The 22251-nt window shown below is 41.5% G+C and overlaps 3 protein-coding genes across 5 annotated transcripts in view; 1 reads left to right on the top strand and 2 right to left on the bottom strand.

Moving 5' to 3' along the window:
* dnajc17 (DnaJ (Hsp40) homolog, subfamily C, member 17) overlaps positions 1–14905 on the top strand; it is a 34817-nt gene extending 19912 nt beyond the window's left edge. The window contains exon 11 of the mRNA XM_061063901.1: positions 14629–14905. Coding sequence (XP_060919884.1) covers positions 14629–14745 — 117 coding nt within the window. The 3' untranslated portion in view covers positions 14746–14905. The remainder of the gene's footprint in view (positions 1–14628) is intronic.
* Positions 172–8157, bottom strand: LOC132993829 (cdc42 effector protein 3). 2 transcript variants are annotated; one of them, XM_061063903.1, is made up of 4 exons: positions 8058–8157; positions 4076–4217; positions 3808–3962; positions 172–2296 (listed from the first exon to the last, which is right to left on the bottom strand). In XM_061063903.1, exon 4 carries the CDS (start codon positions 2165–2167, stop codon positions 1550–1552), a length of 618 nt encoding a protein of 205 aa, XP_060919886.1. In that variant the 5' UTR covers positions 2168–2296; positions 3808–3962; positions 4076–4217; positions 8058–8157; the 3' UTR covers positions 172–1549. The 2 variants fall into 2 exon arrangements, with proteins under 2 accessions (XP_060919886.1, XP_060919885.1); XM_061063902.1 differs by having other exon boundaries at positions 8054–8157.
* A 4346-nt stretch (positions 14906–19251) lies between the features above and the next one.
* On the bottom strand, positions 19252–21505 carry gchfr (GTP cyclohydrolase I feedback regulator). Of its 2 annotated transcripts, XM_061063157.1 has the most exons (4): positions 21349–21505; positions 20694–20788; positions 19664–19817; positions 19252–19554 (listed from the first exon to the last, which is right to left on the bottom strand). In XM_061063157.1, exons 1-3 carry the CDS (start codon positions 21382–21384, stop codon positions 19688–19690), a joined length of 261 nt encoding a protein of 86 aa, XP_060919140.1. In that variant the 5' UTR covers positions 21385–21505; the 3' UTR covers positions 19252–19554; positions 19664–19687. The 2 variants fall into 2 exon arrangements, with proteins under 2 accessions (XP_060919140.1, XP_060919139.1); XM_061063156.1 differs by having other exon boundaries at positions 19252–19817.
* Between the last annotated feature and the right edge of the window lie 746 nt (positions 21506–22251).

The following is a 22251-nucleotide window of genomic DNA, read 5'->3' on the forward strand; positions in this document are numbered from 1 at the left end:
CAAGGCTATTACTTCTCTCTGAAACTGTCAGCCGTTAGTGACAGACGAGGCTTATTGCCTCCACAGTGGCTGCTGACGGTTCAAAAGCCAAATAAATGTCTGTCCATCAGGAACAATCTCATACGAGTTTTTTAAAATGTTGACATGAAGTTCTATCCACAAAACCACCAATTTTGGAATTTGAAAGATATTTTCTTTACTTCGCCAAAGCACAAAACAGTACATGTTTTCAATGCATGAAATGTTTCACAATGTGTTATTGTCATAGGATACAGAAGGAAAAAGGAACATTGATATCCAGTTTAAATTGGGAGATGCCAAAACAGATTGCAGACTTACCCACAAACAGTTCTGTTTCTGTTTTGACATACATAGAATTCCATATCTGTTGCTAGAAGCGGGACAATTGTCGATCATGTATTCTGGAGTGTTCGGTGGGAAACATAGGAATTCGACAGTCTTCATGGCAACCCCCTGCTAAAGCACAGACCTAAGAAAACCTAAGATTGTCTGCAAAAATTTCATTTTGATCATGCGTCAAAAAAATGTTCGATGTCAGCGTAAGTGGGAGTCACGCATTGCACTTTTCGCGTGTTGGGGGTCTGTTTGGTCAGAAGGTAGTGTTTAAACCTTCATCAGGACTTTTGCTGCAGTATTGGATGTTTCTGGTCCTCCTCCCTCGACACCCCCTGCATATGTGGAAGTATCACGTTTCCCTTTACCCCTTTCCTTCTCGTGCGGCACTCACCAGAGCATGGGACTCTGATTTGCAGCTAAGAAAACAGCCTGTTCTGGCTTCTTTTTTCTTTTTTTTTTCCCTCTGAGGTCTTGGACCTGTGGCCTGGCTTGGTCCGCAGCCCAACCTGCCACTACTGGCTGCCTTTATTGGAAGCAGAGCTAAGTGTTTGTTTTCACTGCATTGTTGGGAACGAGAGATGGGGGGTACCTCGGTCTCCCTTAAAGTGGGGCCTCTGGGATGCGTGCGGAGGAAAAATTGCCCTGTGCACACAATAGATTGGCAAGCACGCCAAGAGCCAAGACATCGCAGCTAGAGGACCTTGGATTCCAGCCGCAACTTTTCTATTCTTAAACACAACACTCTTTAAGTCTTAACAGCCGTTTTCAGTACATTAGCTAAAGAGGAAACTAGAGGAAGGTTAAAGTGTCCAGCTTTGAGTTTTGACAAAGCTTTAGACAGAAGTTAATTATTAACTAAAACCTTATATTCACCTCTGCAAAGGGTCTCTTTAAAGAAAATATGCTGTTGGCTTCTGTGTGCTCCAGACACCAAAAAAAATCACAAAACCTTTGGCTGAAAAATAAAAGAAAGTCATAATTTCTCATCAGTTCATCAGTCTTGTCAATGTAGTAGTTTATATCCATCAAAAATGTCGGTCCTGAGTTGATGCCAGATTCAAAAAGCTCCATGTATATTCAAACAACAACCATCATACCAGGATGTTGTTTTGTCCCATAAAATCAGTTCAGCTTGTATCTCTTTAATGTTTTCCAAATGTTTCCTTTCTTTGCTGTTTGCCAAATATCTGGTCTAGTTGTGTAGTTTGTCCATCACCTGCAGAACATCATCCAGGATTGAAGGGCCCAGGTCGAGGCTGAAGGAAAAGCCACTGTCCTCGTCGTTTTGCTGTCCAGCAGTTGTGTCATAGGTGTCTGTGGAGTCTCCGTCCTTGTCTGAGCTCAGGCTGCCACATCCAGACCTGTGAGTCTGAATGGAAGCAGCGTTATTCCCTCTTTGGTACCCATCCTCCTTTTCTATCTGATCGTCTCCTTCCTCGCTGTCCAGAAGCGGCATGGAGCTGCATTTCTTCCTCTTCTGAGCCATCTTTTGTTGGTGACCTGCATTCCAGTCAGGGCTCTCTGCACCCTCTGCCCCGTCCAGGTTCAAACGTGGGGGCTTGGGTGGTGGAGAGCAGGCCAGGAAGAGATTCTGCTCACTCTGGGAGCTCTGTAGAAGCAGATTGTGTCCCATTTTTAAGAAGGACAGGTCTCCAAAGCTGTCTGTATGGGCGTCATTGCCAATGTGCGAGATGTGTCGGAAATCAGCCAGTGGGAGGCTAATCATGTTGACCGACAGCACCTCCCTGCGCTTCCTGCTGGGCCAACGAGCAGAGGATGGCTTTCTGTACAATGATGTTCTGAGCGGCATCTTGCTAGATCTGTTTGAGATATATTTCAATGTTTCTGTATGTCCTCGGAAGTGTGTCCTTTTGTAGGTCCTCCTTTGTTTGACAGAAGAATCCTCAGGTAGTGGTGAATTTTAAAAGCATAATGCCATCTGCAAAGAAAGCACAAAAAAAGTTTTCAAAAACTGTGGTCTTCCTGTGAGGGTAATTCTTTTAATCAAGGCTGCAATTTCATCCCTCTTGAAAATGGAGCAGGTCTTTGCTTGTGCTTGTCATGCAATTTAGCACCAGATGTGAGCACTGGGCTTCACCAGTTGGCTTGATGTTCATCGGCAGCCATTTTTTTTTAGAGATTGCACCTGCTCTACTTGATTTTGATTTATTGAAATTCTGTACTATTTGGCAGTAGTGGGATGTTCCGCAATGCTTCAAAGCTTTTATCTCCAAATATTTACTTCTTCAAACCTTGTTTTCCCATAAGTGCAGGTGTGGTCTGCTTACTGTCCTCTAAGAGAAATATATTAGCCTACTTCAGACTTCCAGTAAGAAAAGCAAAAAAAAAAAATACATGCAGATACTCAAAGGGTTATTATTTTTCTGCATGTAATAAAATATCTGTCTCCACATTAGTTTTGGCACAATGTGAGCTTTTTACCGTAACCTCTGTCAGATATCAGGAACATAACTTCACTTTGCAACACATGTTTATAATTTTGGTAAAGATAACAATTACAGGGATGCAGTTAGTTTATTTTGCTGTGGTGTGATAGTTCTGCAGATACTCTTGATGCAGAAGTTTGGAGAATGTTATTAATTTAAACCATAAATGACACCACAGACTACTGCAGTACAATTTTAGAGAAGTTACTGAAGACGCAGAGTGGGATTTTCTGGCAGAACTTCACCAACTACCAAGCTGCTTGAAGAGTGAAAGGCTTGGAGATTGAAAATGTTTTCAGTTTTGTCATGTAATTTGGGGCCAACTCAACTGACAAGGAAACGTCTTTTTAGCATAAATAATACAGAATTGCTTTCAATTGAAGTCAAACTCCATCATTAAAAAAGGAGACCATTATATGTTCCGTGACCTCTAATCATTTTATTAAGTACAACAGAACTGGGTTCATCAACACTGGCATGGCAGGATTACATAGTCTGCTAAGTGTCTTTGATTTTACGGTCTAACACAGCCAAACAGCTTTGCCCACATTAGATCTGTGTTCGTGACTTGAAACACTCACTCTGTAAATTTGTAAGCCACTACAGCAAACAGGTTTTGTTGGCCCGTAAAGGTTTTTACCGGCACTCTAGTAGCAGCGGGAGATCGAAGAGCGTGGACACAGCAGCATTCCTTTCCAAACATGTCAGTTTGGCCAAGGAGGAGGATTTCAGCCACGAGTAACATATTCAGGAAATACTTCAAGGCCAAGTCAAAATTAAAGGAGCCCATAAAAACACATTGGCCAAGAAACTTTTCTTTAATTATCCCCCAGAAGTCTGCCATAAATGATCCATCTTTGAGACAGATGAGGGATATGTCTTAGGAAAGCTTAAACCACAATTTAAAAGCAGTCCACTCCCAAGAGTTTTCTTTTCCCGCAGTTGTTTGTCTAGAGGGATGAATAACAATTGGACAGATAAAGATTGATTAGTTAGTTCTTACCTGTCTTCCTGAACAAATAGGGTCAGTAGAATCCCACACATGCACACACTTCTCCGTCAGAAACCGAGGCAGCAGCTACCTTCACAACCTGGTAAACTCTTCCTCGACATGATCGGGCTTGTTCGACAGTTACAGAGAAGACCTGGTTGTGCAGCCTTGAGAGAGAGAAACAAGGTCATTTAAAACGGTTATTTCCCCAGTTATAAAACCAAGTCGACTTCAAACTTTGACGTTTAGAATTCAGCTACCAAAAACACGTGCTTCTTACCTTTTGTCTTAGCTGCTGTTTAGAGGCAAGTGTTTTAATCCGCTTGCTACTTTTTCGTTAAGTGCTAATCCTTCCCAGTGTGTAAACTCCCTGTTGCATTGTAGACTTCTCCAGGTGTGTTGCCGGTGAAAGTCCTCTCTGTCTAAGAGATAAGCCAGGTGAGGTCTGAGTAGAAAAGGCATTCAGGTGAAGGCTTTTCCTCCCCCTCCCTCCCCCCCCTCTTCTTGTAGTTTACATTTACAGTAATCCTTCTTCCAGGCTTCAGATGATATCATCCAGGTTGCGATATGAGTCGGCCTTTTTAGTCATCAGTGTTAATTTAAATCCTGACAATCAGTTGGCTGCACCCATTACCTGTGCAAAACTGGGCGTAAAGTTGAAGCTTGTAGGCTGACATGTGGACGAAACGTTGTGAATCTGTTTGAGAGGGACAGAATGAGAGGGGTTGAGGTGAATGTGTTCAAGAGTGTGTGTGTGTGTCGCATAGATTTTGTGCTTGTGTCTAAAAGGAAGTCATAGTCAATGAGCAAACAGGTCAGCCACCCAGAGGAGGGGGTTAACTGATCTCTAATCTCCATGTCATTGTTCCTTTGCTTTGCTTATTTCCTGATTTCCTGCTTACTGTCGGCCAGTCTAAAGCCCCGGAGACCAGCCCCCTTCACAGGCCCTTCTGCCTGACTGGAAGCCTATAGCTCCTCTATGTAATCATCACAGCACCCTATCTCAAATAGACATGTATGTACAGGCACTCCGGATTGCACAAGTGAGATAACTTGTTGCAATTCTAATTCTCACGCCTCCAGCATGTTGTCTTTGCCTTTGGAATGCTTTAGCAAAACATTAATGGAAATTGTGTCACAACAGCAAGCTCTTTTTTCCCCCCCCTGCCTTATGGAATTTGTTTGTATTGAAAATAGCAGGGTTAGGCCTTTAGTTGTGCTTGCACAGGCAGTAATTGTCACTTGGGATGGTCATGCCCTTTTGGAACTATTAAAGCCTTGACAACCTCCATTTAAAGAGGAAATGTAAAAGTCAGTGACGGGACACGATGCTCTGATAGAAGTCTTAAACCAGCACTGTGTTTCAGCTGGAAAAAAGGACTAACTGAGGGTCCTTCGGTCCACAATCTCAAAGCTTCCCCTCATTTACTAAACTAAAGCATGCAGGGTGTGAAAGGAATGGACAAATGGTATCTTTCACTTTTCCTCCAGTCCTTTTCAAATTGATCCAATAAACATTAGGCGTGCCGCCTGATCCTCTCTTGTTCTCCCGCTCTGCACTTCAGCGCCAGAACAGTCTGCAAGACCAGACACAATTACTCACGCAAATGAAATTATCATAACATTTACTCAAGGCTGAAACAGAACATTTTTGAACATTTCTCTTCTGAGAAACCCCCCTCCTTCTTCCTCCTTAAACTGCAGAGCTGCTTTCATGCTAGAAGACAATCAGGGGGAAGAGCTGGTGTTTTACACAGTGTTTTGGAATGACCTCACAAGACCTGCCGTCTGACCGAGTTTGGGCTCACTGTGTAAGTGTTGTTGTCGTGCTATGTAGCCTCCGGGCCGATGCGTTTAACCCTGCCTGGATTTGTGTATAAGCCTCTTTTCTAAGGCCTGACCATAGCGGGCAATGTGGTTTGATGCAGCTATGCTGGGCCTGAAATCTGGGATGCTGTGTGTTTTTTGTTGTTGTAGGATAAAAAGTGTTTCCAGATATTGCTTTGACTGGCGCTGGAAGCCCAAACTGAGGCTTTGGTGGATATTCTTCTGGCCCTTTGTTGTGTGTCTCCAGCTTCCGCTGAATAGAGACTCTTTGAGATCCAACATTGAGACTTGATTTTGGATAATATCTGTCTGATTCTTTTATATGAGAAATGTTTTTTAATCACTTCAGACAAACAAAAAAACATTGGATTCATCATGTAGAAAGTTTGATTTAACCTGGAGTTCATTTTGCACCTGAAGTGTGAAAGGTGTTTGACCATACAGCCAATTAAAACTATACAGCTTAAAACTGGAAAGTCCACTACATTATCTGTCTTTCAAACAGTTTCTACAAGCTACTCTTCCCAATGTCCTTTCATCATCCTAACCATTGTCGTCACTGTTTGTCTCCCAAGTTATGACTCAGTGATGAGCTCTTTGAAAACGCTCCAACAGAAACTTGGCTGTCTGGCTGCTAACAGGAGAGTGCTGATAGACAGTCTGTTGCATGACAGCTACATGACAAAGACAGTCAAAGTCCAGGTGTTATGTTATACAATACCAAGTACAGACTCATTAACACATGACAAAGCTAACAGAAGCTTCTAATTAAAAGCAGAAGGTCTATTCGTGTCCAGCACAGACATTAATACTACTATACTATAACAATGTTGAACTGCTCAGTTGCCAGCTTTGAGACCTATGAGAGTTTTTAGACATATTTTGGCCTCTATCACTGCCTTAAACTTTTAACAATTAATATTTTAAAACAAGCATGTTCAAGTGATCTATTCTTAAATACACACATACTATGGAGTGTAATATTTGTGTTCAAATGAAGCCCCCGCCCCCCTCGCCCGTCATTCTCAACTGTCAACCGTCTATAAAAAGGGAAACATTTCCCCTGAATAAAATATTTGTTCTTAATAAATTATATGTTCTATATATTAGAGCCTGACCGATTAATCGGCCAGCCGATAATATCAGCCGATATTTGTATATCAAGAGAATATCGGTATCGGCCTGTTTCATCACAGATATGCGCCAATATTACTAGATTTATTTGCCAGTCAAATAAATTTCCATTTTGAGTATCATTGTATTTCACTAACAGTTCTCTTTCACCAGCAGAGGGCGCTTTATGGATTACAACTAGCATTATCACTCTCCAATGTCAACTGGTGATGCTCGTACATGCGCAGTTACTTTCCAGTTGAGTGACCATCTTGTCTTCATTATGTATCTCTTCCACAAGTGTTTGATCAATAAATGTGTATTTCTATATCTATCTCTACAGATCGAAGTTAGATCTAAGAGAGATATCGGCCGATATATCGGTATCAGGTTTTTTGTCTTACCAAATATCGATATCGGTATCAGCCCCAAAAAATTCCTTATCGGTCGGGCCCTTCTACAGTATATGTGTTAAAATGTTTTTGCAATGGTTCAGAGAAGTCTTGTTCTGATTTTGATCCCAGTGCATCCCAGACATCCTTTTTTTAAATTTATTGCGCAGAGCTCCAATGTTTTTGCAGGATTGCATACAAAAAATTTAACATATGTCATATGCATAGCTTCTATTTTTTCCCCTAGTGACTGTGGGCGGTCAGTGTAGGCTGGGAATGTACTGCAATTGTAATTATATAATCATGGCTGCTATATTTGATTTTCTTTGAAGACTGGAGATATAATGTGAACAGTGTACAGTAGGATACCTTCCACCAGCTGTTTGTTCTGCATATTTAACATTTTCAATAGATAAGGAACTGTGTTAATATAGGAACATATAGGCACGTATAGACAAAGCCCACACAGTTGACATTTTTGTTTGGAATCTTGATTTCATTTTTCTCTCTCGTCATATCGCCTGAGCTCCTTTCGACATCTCCAAGGTCGAGGCTATATTTTTACACCAGTCCTGGCCCCTTTTGTTTTAATGTCTGAGTCTGTTGCAATCAGAGGGCTTTTCCCGGAAGGCCAGGATGTGAAAGACATAATTTTGCTTTTACAACAAAGTATTGTTGGATATTAAAGAAGCCAAACCCCCACATTTCCCTATTCTAGGATCCCTGAGCTCATCCATCATAAAGAGAAACGCCAGGGCACCGGGAGTTCAGCTCTTAACTGCCATTTCTCTTTTGAACTGTTTATTTCTTTTACTTTAACAGTTTCCAAAGGCACTCTCTCCGTCTCCGTCCAACAGGCTTCCTTTCTGTCCAATACCGTGACCACGTACAACCACATGCATATACTTCCACACATACGCACACACCTACTTATATGGCACCTCATATCCACCGCCGACTTTCCCCCTTCACTTTTCCTTTGAATGCTGAGTCTGCAGTCCACGTTCGGCTACCATGCCTTCATACACTTTAATGGCCCTGTTATGACTTTGCACTAGATATGCACCAACTGTGAAAGTCAGGACTGATAGCATTGTTTAAAATAACAACTCAGCCAATGGGCGATACCAATATTATCACTTCTTGTAATTTCAAATGAGCTATGAGATTGGAAGTACAGAAATTGTTGCTAGTAGTCCCTCCTCTTGCTGGACCATTTGTTACAAACTGCATGTTGCTGATCTTTTCCAGAGATGGTGTAAGATTGATTTTTTTTTCTCATTAGACCATGGAAAAATAATCAGTTTGTCCAACAGGTGAATTATTCTGCCCAAAAACACACCTCCATTCTGAATCAGCAGTTAGGCATACTGTACTAGCTTGCCAACATTTAATTGATGCGACACAACAGATACACATCGGCTGAATCCATGCTGAGTTTGACTCAAGAAAATGAGATAACTCTGCGATTTTGATTTTTAAATAGCTGTATTTTTTTTTTAAATCCAGTCGAAATCTTTCCCAGTGTAGTTTCCAGGATGTCTGTAAATCCTACAGCTTTTATATAAGATAATTGTCATAATCGCTGATCTGTAGATGAACTCACTCAGACTAGATTCGCAGAGTTTTCCCTCCGCAGACACATGGCCTTCGCTGTCAAATAAAAGGAGGTCTTGTCTCGGAGTTCCGTTCAAAAAACCAGATGTTTGTAGGACATGTGCATGTAAAGGGTTAAATACAGGAAGACGATTTGGGCCTTAATCTCTATGTAGTGTTTGTTCTTCACTAACAAAAACAGTATAATAGTCCAGACCTTTGTGGTTTCACGTCTGCGGAGTTTTGTAATGAATGATGATTAATCCTCTACTATTTACAAAGCTTGAGTTTTTAGTCTGCGGAGGGATTTCACCTTGGCTCCAGTGTTGCATGTGCAGCACCCCTACCCGCTGCCTGTTTGTTTGAGTTAGCGGGAGGGCTCAGGCGAACACACACACACACACACACACACACACACACACACACTCTCCCTTATACTCGCACACAAATGATCTCTAAATAAGTGTTTGCCTCTCATAAATCACTTACTCAATAGCTCAGTGACACGCACACACATATTGAAACACACACTATGCCACCACACACACACACTGTAGATAAATAGTTCCTTGATTAACTTCACCAGAGTGCAGTTGAGGCAGAAATGTTAGCCCGGACCACAGAGTAGGCGTACTTTAAAAAAGCTATTTTTTTCCCCCTTGGCAGCAAAGATCACATCTTGGCCCAGTCCCCTCTAGTTAGAGATATCTGATGGCTGATGGTGGTAATAATTAATCCACTTGTTGAATACAAATTAGTAAACTCAAAAGCTGCAAGGGAAAAACACAATAAACATGAAATAGCAAATGTAGCGACAGAAAATAGTTTAAAAGAATCAATAGTTCATTTAAAATTAGTCAAAAGGTGTTACTAAATCAAATGCTCTTCAAGAGGTGATCAGCTTATGCTTTAAAAAAGGATGGCTGTCTTGTTTAGAAGTTTGCTGCTTGTGCATTAGATTCCTATGTCTTTGTCTGTTCCTGCCTTGTCTTCATTTACATTCACATTTACATCTAAGTCAATTGAGCTCAGGCTCCAGAGTCAAGATAACACAACAGCGTGCCCCTGGGCAGCAACTTTCAAATGCCCCTCCAGAAATCTGCGGCCCACCAAACCAACCATCACTATAGCCCCCACTACCCCAGAATCAGAGAAGGAGTATGATGGCTTGCAGTGTTACCGCTGATGCTCTTACTGCCCTGAGTCTTCTACAGATCTGAGGCCCTGGGCAATTGCCTGGTTGCCCTTATGGCTCCCTGCACAACCTTTTTTTAACCTTCATTTAACCAGGAAGTCATTTTTTTCCCCTGAGCAAGACACACACCTATTATAGTACTGTCAATGACAAAGCATAACAAAATAGTCACCAAGAAACACAATCCTATGTTAGTTCTAAAAGCATTGTTTTCACGAATATGTACATATAAAGGAATACTTTTTACAATAATATCACTAATTTCAGAGAGTTCTATCTTTTATGGCCGTAACAGTCTAAAAGCAGCAAGAAAGAGGAAACAAGCACACACAATAACTCTGCTATAAACAGTTGAATAGATAAACCGTTTTGACCTAATGGTCCTCATCATGTCATAGGTTTAGAAAAATGGTATGATCAGCCTTCTTCAACTTAACAGTTTTATAGAACACATTTATTGTCCCTAAAGGGACAGTTTGATGTACAGCCAGCAGAAACTGACACCAACAGGCCAACAATGAATAATAAACACAAATACACAATAAATACAATTATAAACAGTCACATAAAGTTATTCAAAAGCCCAGCCCGTACACCTTGCAAAACCCTGCAGTCTGTTTCTGTTTTTAAGGGTAAATTACTTGTGCCAGCAGACAAAGGAAAATGTAAGGGCCAGGAATAAACATTTCTTAGAAAGTATAAGATGCAGCCCCCAAAATGACATGTGCTGTTGGGTATTTGTACTGCTGCACAGGCTCAGTAACTAGATCAACTATAAGATGTTTAAAATTGCCTTTGGATTCTTCCTAGAATCTGTTGAAATCTTTTTTTTTTTTTATAGTTTTAGGCCCATTTCTCGTTTCTAAATAGAATAACTAGCGGGCGGCCCAGGCTCGAATCCAACTTGTGGCTCCTTTCCTGCATGTCATTCACCTCTCTCTCTCTCTCTCTCTCTCTCTCTCTCTCTCTCTCTCTCGCTCTCTCTCTCGCTCTCTCTCCCTCTGATTTCCTGTCCCTAAATAATGGCATCAAAAGGCCAAAAATAAACCTTAAAAAAAGTCTGTGAATTCTGCCAATTACAATTCTATAATTCTTGTGGCTAGTGGTTTGTCTAGTAAGTTTAAGTAGTCTCTTATCAGTGAATTTCTTCATGTCCGATCACCTTGAGGATAAGGAAACCCCCCCCCCCCCCCCCCCCCCCCCCGGCTTGTATGACATGATAATTTGCTGAGAAAAAGGTCTCTTTATTATTCACGTTTTGTAGAGATAGCACCAGTCTTAGCTTATAGCGGCTCTGGTCCACACTTTTCCTCTTCTATCACATCCACACACACTCATTTCCTCACATACTTACTCACTCGTGCTAAAATGCTTACAGACTTACACCAACACACACACTGGAATGGTGTAATGTGCAGCTGATCTGACAGCTTGTGCCGGGGGAACTCAGTGGCCACCTGCGCTGCGAGGAGCCTCCTGCTGTGTGTGGGAAGGAGTGTGTGTTTGTGTGATACACTCCCTGACTCACAGCACTGGTGGTATTCATGATGTCATTTCTGGCCTGGGGTCAGGCTTGGGTGTGCTGTTCGGAGGCCGAGCCATGTGCTGATGTCACATCACTAATCCTCAGCTTGTTCGATTGCGTGCTTAAGTTTTACTACCATCCTACCTCTGCGGTGGCCTTGTGCCCTACTCTCAGGGCTTTGTGCGGGGGCCCATTGTTTGTGTTCTGCGGTTACCCATTCACCCTGGGCCCCAATGTTGCTGTAATGCACCAACACACACACAAACACACACACACACACACACAGCGGCACACATATGCATGCATATGTACACAATCAAGTGTTAAGTTACAGAGTGATACACTGGCTAAACATGTACATTGTAAGTCAACACCCAAGGCCAGGAAACATCCCTCATTGCGAGAAGAAATGCGTCACACTACCCAAGCACCTGTTAATGCTCAGAAACTCTCCAACATCATTAGGCTGGTACAGTCCACCCGGGGCCACGCTGGGTGTAGAAAGGGTCAACCCAATTCTGACATGAGATTTTAAGTGCAATTCAGTGTAATGGCCAGTAGAGAGCAGGACGGAGTCGAAATATTCACCAAGGAAGAGGGAGCATTTTCACCTCAACTCCCTTGTGTACTTGCTTGTGTTTGGTTTAATTTGAAGATGCAATAGTTGTTTATTTACCTAATGGCGTTCGCGTGATATTTCAGAGTTACGTGTCAGACGAGGGCTTGAGCTCACATTACTGGAATGATAATAGCAGCTTTCCTCAATCCAGGGACGGGATGGTGGGGGGTGGGGGGGGGGGTTACTTCCCCCTAACCGACCCTCTCCTCTATTCTTCTCTTCCTCCATACTTCCACTCTTTCTCTCAGCACATGGATGCTGGAGTCCCTGTGATGTTTTCCAGATGCCTTAGCTCAGGGAGTGCATTGACAAAAACCCACCTCTCCTCCTCCAAACACTCGTACTAGCCGTCTCTCTTAGTCCTTCATGCACGCACACACACACACACACAGACACATAAACACACACACACTAGCTTTCTCTCAGGATCATCCACTACTCATTGGCTCTCTCCTGCAGCTCAACGTCTTGTTAAAGAGACACTTCTTGGCCCAGCAGACTTCCTGGATATAATCCTATAAATCGCTGGCTTACTTTGAGGATACATGGCCAAATTTGGATGATGGTCTCTATGAGTGCATATATGTGTCTTATATAAATATCCACACAAATGCACCACCCTTAGTCCATAAAGCCTGCATGTGTGGCGATTGTGGCCACACAGATCATGACCTGTGTTTTAAGAAATCACACACACACAGTAAAAAGCCACCGTGACTGCCAGGCTTAATCTCAGCTCTCATTTTGGGTTAAATGACCTCAGGCAGCGGAATTACCCTGTCACTGTTACTCTGCCGGGTCGCTGTCTCATGCAAGTTCACCCTCCCATCATATTGATGGTAAAATAAGATGAGAGCATATGGCTGAGGCCACCACTCTCCTCCACTGAGTGCCAACAGGACCCGTTGTGAAAGCAAACAGACAGCGGACGGTGACAGTGGTGTCATACGCTCCGTGTGCCGCCCTGAGTCGTTGTTGTCATAATGTTAAACACACATGTTTGACTTTTCTATGTTTTTGTGCCAGTGTTATAACTGATGAGATGATGAAAGGGCAATTTTACTGATTATTACACGTCAAGCTCAGATTTCTTTATGGAGTATGATATATATTATATCTTTGCTTGTGTTTGGACAGAAAACTCGCCAGTAAGTGAAGAGTCTGAAAGACGTGATGTATTAACAAAGCACAGAGTGTCCAATGGAAAAGAACTGCAGTAGATGTTGCATTTTGGGAAATGTTTCATTCAGGGGGCTTGGAGCTTAACCATTATAAGGTTTTTATTTCAAATTTGCAAAATGCCAATCACAGTGTTATTTAAATGAAGGCTGGGCAATACATCGATTTAAAATTTTCATTTTGCCTTCCGGCGATCGTGAAAACAGGTTAATCGAGATTCAATGATTACTGTGCCGCATGTTGAGCTTGTTTTGTCAGGTGTGGTTATGTGTGGTAAATGTTTTAAAGTGTTTGTTGTTATATTTCTGTCTTAAAGAGGTCATATTATGCCCTTTTTGGGGTTCATATATTTAATCTATGTACCTATTAAAGTATGTTCACAATAGCTAAAGTTCAAAAAAAGTATCTGTTTTCATGTACTGCTCCATGCACCGGCTCGCTTCTGACTCTCTCTAAGGCTCTGAAGTGCCCACGTTCAGAGTCCCCACGTGTGCCAAGTCTGATCTGATTGGTCGGCCTGTCGGCTCTTCCGTAATTGGTCAGTCGCTCAGCCACTCTGGCTCTGAGGGCCGGGGAGCAAAAACATTAGCACCTTAGCACTACTGTGCTACCGCAGGCTACAGCATATCGTGGGCGTGCTACAGAAGTTAACGGGCCTGCAACATGAGCTGCTGGGCTTGCCACAACGAGCTAATGGGCTTAGATCAGTGATCTCACACTGACAAGACGTCACACTGACAATTTTTTTTCGAGGGGGGCTAGAACCGAGCGTTACATGCAGCTAATGCTGCAGCTAACAGGAGGACGTAGGAGAAGACGCGTTTCTGCGGACTTCGAATTTTTGCAAATAGATGTGCCTAAACATGCACAGGACACTTGGAAAACACACTAAAGGGCATGTAAAACCAGAAAAAGCATAATATGGGACCTTTAAGAATACACCACTTCTAACTCAAAAACATTGTTTATTTTTTGTATTCATTTATTATATTTTTATTTTCACAGGTTTATATTATATTTTATCACTTTTTTATTTTTTATTTATTACTTGTCTTTTAGTGTTCAGAATGTTGAAGTGTTAAGAGTGTGTAGGTTTGATAAATGATCCAGATGTTGTGAAATTAATCAGTATTTAAATCTAGGAAGATGTCTGTGGTCGCATGTTTTCTCTTGAAAAGTGCCTAAAAAACTAATCATCTGCCTACCTGGCATCTGTTATTTGAGGATTGTTTTGTAGATGTGTTTGTTTGTAAATTAAAGATCTGTTGAGCTCAGATACTCTCCTGGATTTTGTCTGTGTAAAGACCTGGTTGTGCAGAGTCTTGCTTGTATTTTCCATGTTTTATTAACCACTTTGTCTTGTTTTGTGTCTGTCTCTCCCATGCAGTACTCCCTGACAAACGAGCGCGACTATGAGAGCGTAGTGATGATGAAGATGCGGCAGGCGGCTGAGCGACAGAAACTCATAGAACAAATGCAGAGGGATGATGAGGAAGACTCTTGACATAGCACAGCTGGACTCAGCAGGACTCAGCTCGGTACCACACTGCAACTATTAAATGAACCTGTCTCAGGCTTTAGTTTCATAAAGCATCTTAAGTGTGTGTGTTTTTTTTTTTATGTTTTACAATTTGTGGCCAAATAAATGTTTTTACTAGTTGAAACATGTCTTTCACATCTGATGTTTTAATCAGCATGTTGTGTCTTTTCCTTCATGAGAATGTAGGAGGACTAAGGGAAAGGCAGAGTAGAGGAGAGAGTCAGGGCTGCTGCAGGATTCAGGGACAAACTGTGCTCTCAGAGGTATGACTCCTGATACTCAAGGGATACAGCCGTGCTGCACAGTAACTACTTCAACAGTACTGTTCAAATGAAAGAGTACATGATCAATCTGTCTGTTTGCAGCTCCACCTGTTACAGACAGATACAGACAGGGAACTCATTTGTAGGGATAAAATAAATCAATTACAATACACCTAAAAAGTACAATCAGTGGGTCAGAAATGCCGGTAATCAGGAATCTCTAACATACAGCAACCTGCCTGTTGCATAATTTTACATTTCCACTGATAAGTAAGGGTTAATTTGACATCTATCTAATATCATTAAAGCAACCCAGCACTCTGACAAACTACACTACTGAAACAGTTTGAAATACACAGTAACAGGTCATATCTAAATGTTGTCAATAACCCACATGGTTTGGATTTATAACTCCTGCATGGTTTTATTTGAATGGAAGAAAAAAAAGATTCATCCTTTACAAAAAAAATAGTTTTGTTTTGCATGGTTTAAAGTTCAAAAATCTCCTTATTCATCTGACAGTGGCCCTGAATGCTTATACGTATCAGGTTCAGGTTCTGTCTTAAAAAAGCATTTAACACAATACGACTTGAGTAGTAAAGTGGATGACTTAAGATTTAAGGTTTCCATTTAGTAATTCTATGCGGTGACTTGAGGCATCATGTTTTTTCTGCCAAATTTACAGAAAATCTCAGAAACAGTTGGTAATTGTTGTTCTTTTTCTATATGACGGGTAAGATTGTCAGATTTAGTCAATAACAAACCCTTATCTTAAATCCTTAGAAGATAGACTGTAAATAAACATGGACCATGCCTGAGTGTCATCACCTATAGTTTACTGAAGGGGTTTTTAAAACCCCTTGATGTCTCAACCTAAGATTCAGACAGCCTATTAACAGTTAAAGAGCTGGAGCTGGTCTTAAGACTCTTGACAGCTACACTGGGCCCACCTGTCGGTCAGGTCAAATCAAAACAGAGGAGTTATAAAGAAATTCAAACCCTATACAGTGTTTGCAGATATGAGCTATTCAGACCTTTTTTTTTTTTTTTTTTAACCAAGCTGTTAACATGCACATTTCTGCTGTAATAATGGGCATTTTGAATGGGTGGGTAAATGACTTCCAGGGCTTCTGCATCCTGCCTCAAGTGGACACTCCAAACTTGCACTTTCGATTGGCTTCATTTTTCAACACTGGAGGTTTTAGCTTTGTCCTCACCTTTAGTTGTTATGATTATATTGATATTGTGTGCAGCAAGGTTAAAGCTGCGTTAGAACCATCAACATTTTCAAATGTGTAGCTGTCAACACTTTCCCTTTCATGTTCTTCTAGAATCAGCTTTATTGGAAAATCCTTACACACACAAATAATTTACTTCTGTTCTTTGACCGAGAGAAAGTAGAACAAGAACAACAAAGCCTCACAAATTAATATCTCCTATTCTCACAAATCAAAACATTTACACCAAGAAGCTTGACAATCTCTGGAGCAAACCCTGTCCTCTCTCTCTCTAGAGAAAGTAATAGAGAAATGCAGTGCATGTCACAAATGTGACTACATCCTCATGCAGTAATCCCAGTATAGCCTTATTCATTGTGATGTAATAAAAAAAAAAAAGGCTGTCCCACACACCGTACTTAATCTGAATAGTACTGGTATGTATCTTGCATCTGTCAACTATTGTCTGGTTAACTGTGACAACTCATTATCTTATTATGGCAGCCAACATAGTGTCATGTAAAAATTCCTTGCTGTTGTCTGCATACTTGTTTTGTTATTCTGTGAAACGAGCTGGGTGTTGTAGAAATGTAAACCACAGAGACCCTGCAATATGACTACATGGAAATGATTCCCCCCCCCCCCCCCACATGAGAAACCAGTAATCAGGCCGAGAGAGGAAGACAAGGTCGGCTTTAATGGGAATTCTTGTGGCCTTCTGTGATGAAAATTGAACATATTCAAAAACCAACCATTAACGAGGAGTTAGATGTGAAGATTAGAGAAGGGATGACATGAAGAAGAAAAAAAAAAATCTTTGTTGTAGCATTTCAGATTTTTTTTACTCCTTTTTATTTCTTCTTTTGTACTTTTACTTTTACTTTGTACTATTGGATGTGTACTAGACTACTTCAAGCTTTAAAAAACGTAAAAAATCATAGAGAACGAGCAGGGAGACAGGGAGGCGTGATTGGTTAATCAGATTGGTTCCTCATAGCAGACATTAGTCAAAGTTTTTACAGGCTTACAACTGCTGCAGATGACAGGTGTTCTTCGTTCCTTTTTCAGAACGCATGAGTTATTAATGTCTGTTTGGACCTAAAGACAATTTCAACCCAAATCTTAAAAAGTGTACCTGGAGAAAATGACCAACCCTGCCTTTAAGTAAGCCACCCTAAGACCAGAAACATCCTGCTCGGCTCTGTTCAAATGTTAAAAAAAAACTATAATGTCAGCATATTAAGTGAAATAATGAAAATGTTGGATATATGTTTTTTTAATGCTTAACAAAAAGTATAATTTAAAAAGTACATGTTGGTGATGACAGGTGTTTACGTATTGAACTATTTCAACAAGAGTGGAGGCTTAAAAGATGGATAAGATTGATAGAGAGCAGACAAAAATCTTATACACATAAATAATGATTATTGTTCAGTGAATGAATAATAGACAGTTATAATGCATTGACTGAATACATAAACAGTAGTGAATACATTCTTTGACAGTACGGTCTCCAGGCAATTAGCGGAGACTCTGGGATGTTTCTGCTTCTGGCAAAAAAAAAAAACGATCGAGCAAATAACCCTCAATGCAACCACACCTGGCTGTAGGTTAAAGATGAATGGACATGAGAGTAAAATTGATTCTCTTACTGTATCTTACTCTTGGTGTAAGCAAACAAATTTATTTCTAAAAGCAAAGAACTGTTGCTATAAACTTGAACGTCCTTGAATAAGTTCTGAACACACTCACAAAACAGGCCATCAACCTGCCCAAATTCAAAACCCTACTGTTGTTGCGAAAGCTGTCTGCATTTGTCCCATCATACTGACCCCAGCACATTTTTTTCTAAGTTAAGTTTAAATTGGTCTAAGCTGTCTCACAATAATCTTATGTAACGGATACATACTAGATTCTCAGTATTGCTTATTTATGCTTTCAGAAACGGCACGCTACAGCTCTGTGACCCACATTAAGTCAGAACGTTTGAGTGCCAAACTGTTGTGGTCACCCTGACTTTGGTAACAAGGTCCTCTGCCTCTGGAACATCCACCCGTCCATATAGTCTTATTTTCCTTTCCCTTGGGGGATTATAGAGTAAATAATGGGTCTGTATTTGTGGGCCCTTGTGGCGGTGCTTTCTCCTGTCATTGTGTCATTTGGGGGATCACATGACTGCTTCACAACAGTCATTCTGTGCGACTCCTCACCCTGACTCTGTTACACAATGTCCAGCTGTGGAGCAGAGCGGTACGATGTGGTGTGGTTGGAGACATCTGCTCCTATCCTTCTGCAAAATCCCCTCTTCACATGGTTTTGTTTATGCATAGCCGTTTTCATATCCCGGCAATGTGAAGAAAAAAGAAAAAAAAGCCCAGGAACACACAAACTCTATCCAAATGACAACAGAGGAAATACAATTACAGGAAACACATTCACCACCAACCTGGCCATGAGCCCACAGTGGCTTCCACTGCATGCAAACCAGGATAGGAGGATGAGCCTGCTGCTGCATGCTCTGTCCTGTCAGCTAAGCCTTCACATTTTCATGGCATCTTCTTTGACTCTTTTTTTTTTTTTTTTTACTTTGTCCTTAGACAAAGCTCTATATTCATAGATCACGGGGAAACACCGGCACATTTGATGTCTGGTGCCGAGGCGGAAGCTCCGTCCTGTGTGAGGAAGCGGGGCTCTCTGAGTTGGCAGAGTTTGTGGTGTGTAGGTTCGTGATCGGGGCTTTGAAGGACCTGGGGCTGTACTGAAACCACCCACAATTTTTGGCCCTCCTACACTGTATGTTCCCGGAGTGCAGCAGTGTCTCATCTTGGGGCATGCGGCAACCCCTTTAGGTGCTGTGGAGCTGTGAGTGCTGTTTGATGTTTGTTAAGTGTCTGTTTAATGGATTATCAGAAGGCTGTATACATCCCATTTTGTCCGTGGCAGATCCAAAAGGGATTGTTTTCATTTATTAAGAAGTACACAAACAGTCCTCATCATTACATCATTTAATCATAAGCATATGGTACACTTAGAAAAACATCTTCAGAGCTGTAAGTACAAACTTCCCAAACAAAGTTTTTGTATTTACTTTAAAAGACGAAATGGACGTCTGAAATGATTCCCTGTCTTTGGTCCTTTATTGATAAACAGAAAACATTATCGTCAAAGGGGTCTGGCAAATCCCTTGAATGTATTTTGGTATATTGTCAACCTATCACTTATTGAAGGTAATCTGAAACCTTAGGTATGGGATTTTCTCAGCTGTAGAACCTTCCCTTGACAGCTAGCTGATTCTGTTGACAAAGGAAGAGCAGAGAAGCATTATGTTTATGGTTTATAAACATGAAGTTCCTCAACACAATTCATTCATCTTCTTAAAGGCTCGTATAGGTATAATTATACAGTCAACACTCGCTGCAGCACCCATCACTCCATCTCTTTGTGGAGGCACCACACCAGGGTCTGTCCCACCCCTGTCATCGTCAGCACGCGGAAGCCCATCTTTTCCAGCTTGTCCAACACCAAGCGCGGAGGGTCGTCCACATGGTACTCGGAACTACAAGAGCATAAACACAAAGTCATTCTCCTTTTTTATTCTTTTTTTTTTCCCCACAGATGTTTGATTTGTCTTTCTTTCAGTAAACTTTGCTGAAGAAGGAGAATGTGGTTAATTGTTCTGGTGCTTGTTCACTTCCTACCAACACCTTGGTTCACTTCCCAGCAGCATTTGAATCAGATTGCCAATGACAACACTTCCCTGATCTGTATTCCATCAGCTTGAATGGTTTATTCCCTTTCTCAAACACATCGAGAGTTTCCCCCCCCCCCCCCTCATGTGATCTCAGGTCTGTCGTCAATATGTACACGTTAGCTGCCAAAACCAAAGAAACACCCGAATAAGTGCCTAAATATGGAAATGTGTTTACACCTGGAAGTCAGTTTTGCATGTGACTGTGGAGCTCTAAATTTGGACGGATGCCATAAGAGTTTTCTCTTTCCAATTCACAATATGGCGATGGCCAAACAAAAAAATGATCTGGAAAGAAATGTGTCATCCAGATAGAGTTATTCTGATACAAATATCAGTTTCTGAAGCCAGCTAAAATGTAGGATTGGTATCAGTGAGTACACCAGGTCATGTCCTGATTGGAAACCATCAAGTTCAGCCTGGAACACAAATCCAAAAAAAAAAAAAAAAAGAATGTGACATACAAAGATGTGCTCAAAATGCATCGCTTCATTTTGTATTGCCCTGGAATCAGATGGCACTTTTATTCTATACACATGGTCAGGTAGCCTAAATGTAATAGCTCTACCTTAGGGGGTGGGAGTGTTACTCTCCATCTCAAAGTATCGTTTGGCTAATTTCCTCCAACAATTATTCCATACTCACTCACCACCATTACTTCGTGTCCATGTTTTCATTACTCACAAATTGTTTCCCAGCATGGTTGTTTTCCTTGCACCCAGGTAATTCATGACAGCTGGATCAGAATATTCATCTCCAACATTAGTTGGACCATTCTCCTGTGAAAAGATGCAACAGAGTACCTTAACTATACAGTACATTGTTTGCTTGCAAATGGATTGAGATACTGGCTTTAAGACTGTTCTCATATGTTGTGCGTGCTGCTCTATCTATTAATGGCTTTACCTGCAGCCCTGTGGCAGGTGCCGATCATAATCTCTACTGACGGAGCAGCAGCCTTTAAATAGATCATCCATAGTTCTCAGAGGCTATATAGCATCATGTTGCTAGGGTCTGCAGGCAGCAGATGGAACACGCACAACAAGAGGACGTAAACTGTGCAACATGTGTTTTTAATATTGGGCCATGGCAAAAAGGGAATAAATACAACAATACGCGCGGTGCTTGCTCCGCTAGTAGCAGTGACTGTTTGTTGTTTTCCAGCATGCATAATATTGCAAACCCCTTGCACAACTGTAATCTGCAAGAGACGAGCGTGATTGATTTGTAATATGCGCTTGTGTTGCGCTGCCAAATAAAATAGTCCCTGAATCTGCAACTGGAGCGCGCGTCTTCTTCTGAAAGCATGACACGAGAAATACAGATGCAGGATACACACCAGGCGGATCTGCGTACTGATGAACATGTAAGGCATCCCTGTTCCCTGGCGACAGCCTGCTATTCCTCTGGGAATGACCAAGGAGGTTTCCTCACAGTCGTTGTCAGTCCCACTCTTCAAGTTGCGCGTCTGCTGACAAGCTTTGTGCGGAATGCGGAAACACCCACCGCCGCGGACCAATCACAGCGCAGCTCTCAGCATATATGTGTTGTGCTGTTTCAGTGCGCAGGGTCTTGCTCAACTGATGTGATCAGTAGTTTGTTGACATGAGAAATGTTGGCAAATGTGAATGTACCAGAGGAAGTGTTTTTTCCCTAATCCACAGTTCAAAGGACCAGTTCAGGATTCAGTTGAATCAACCAGCCTTGTTTATTTTCTTCAGAATTACATCCTCAGAACAGAAATCATTTGTAAATCATCATTCTGCAGCTGGGCAATGAGTGTTTTCAACTGCAAAAACAGGGCTTAATTTTCTTGCTTTGTGTGAAGAAATAAAATTCAAACGTTGTCATTTTGCCCACTGTGTCCATTAGTTCACACCCATTCAGTTTGCATAACACATTGGCAAATCCTACTTGCATGTATAACACTGAACCCACACCGTTTGGAGCTGTAATTTCCTCTTCAGAGATTTATTAATTTCCTCAGCACTGCAACAATAATAAATGTGATCCAGACTTGTGACAGAGAGGGAAATGAAAGACATCAACTAAAGGAAACAACAATGGACTTTGATAAAATCAGCAATATGAGTGTCATGTCCCACTGATTCCAAAGGAATGGATGGATACGCAGTTAGACTTTGCATCTCATGCTGAGTGAGAAGACCGATTGAAAGCCTGATTGCAGCTGGATATTGTGTTGACAGAGGGACATAAAGCAAACCAGGGCTCATTCAGAAAC

Source organism: Labrus mixtus, chromosome 18, assembly GCF_963584025.1.
Source record: "Labrus mixtus chromosome 18, fLabMix1.1, whole genome shotgun sequence".
NCBI classification, from domain to species: domain Eukaryota; kingdom Metazoa; phylum Chordata; class Actinopteri; order Labriformes; family Labridae; genus Labrus; species Labrus mixtus.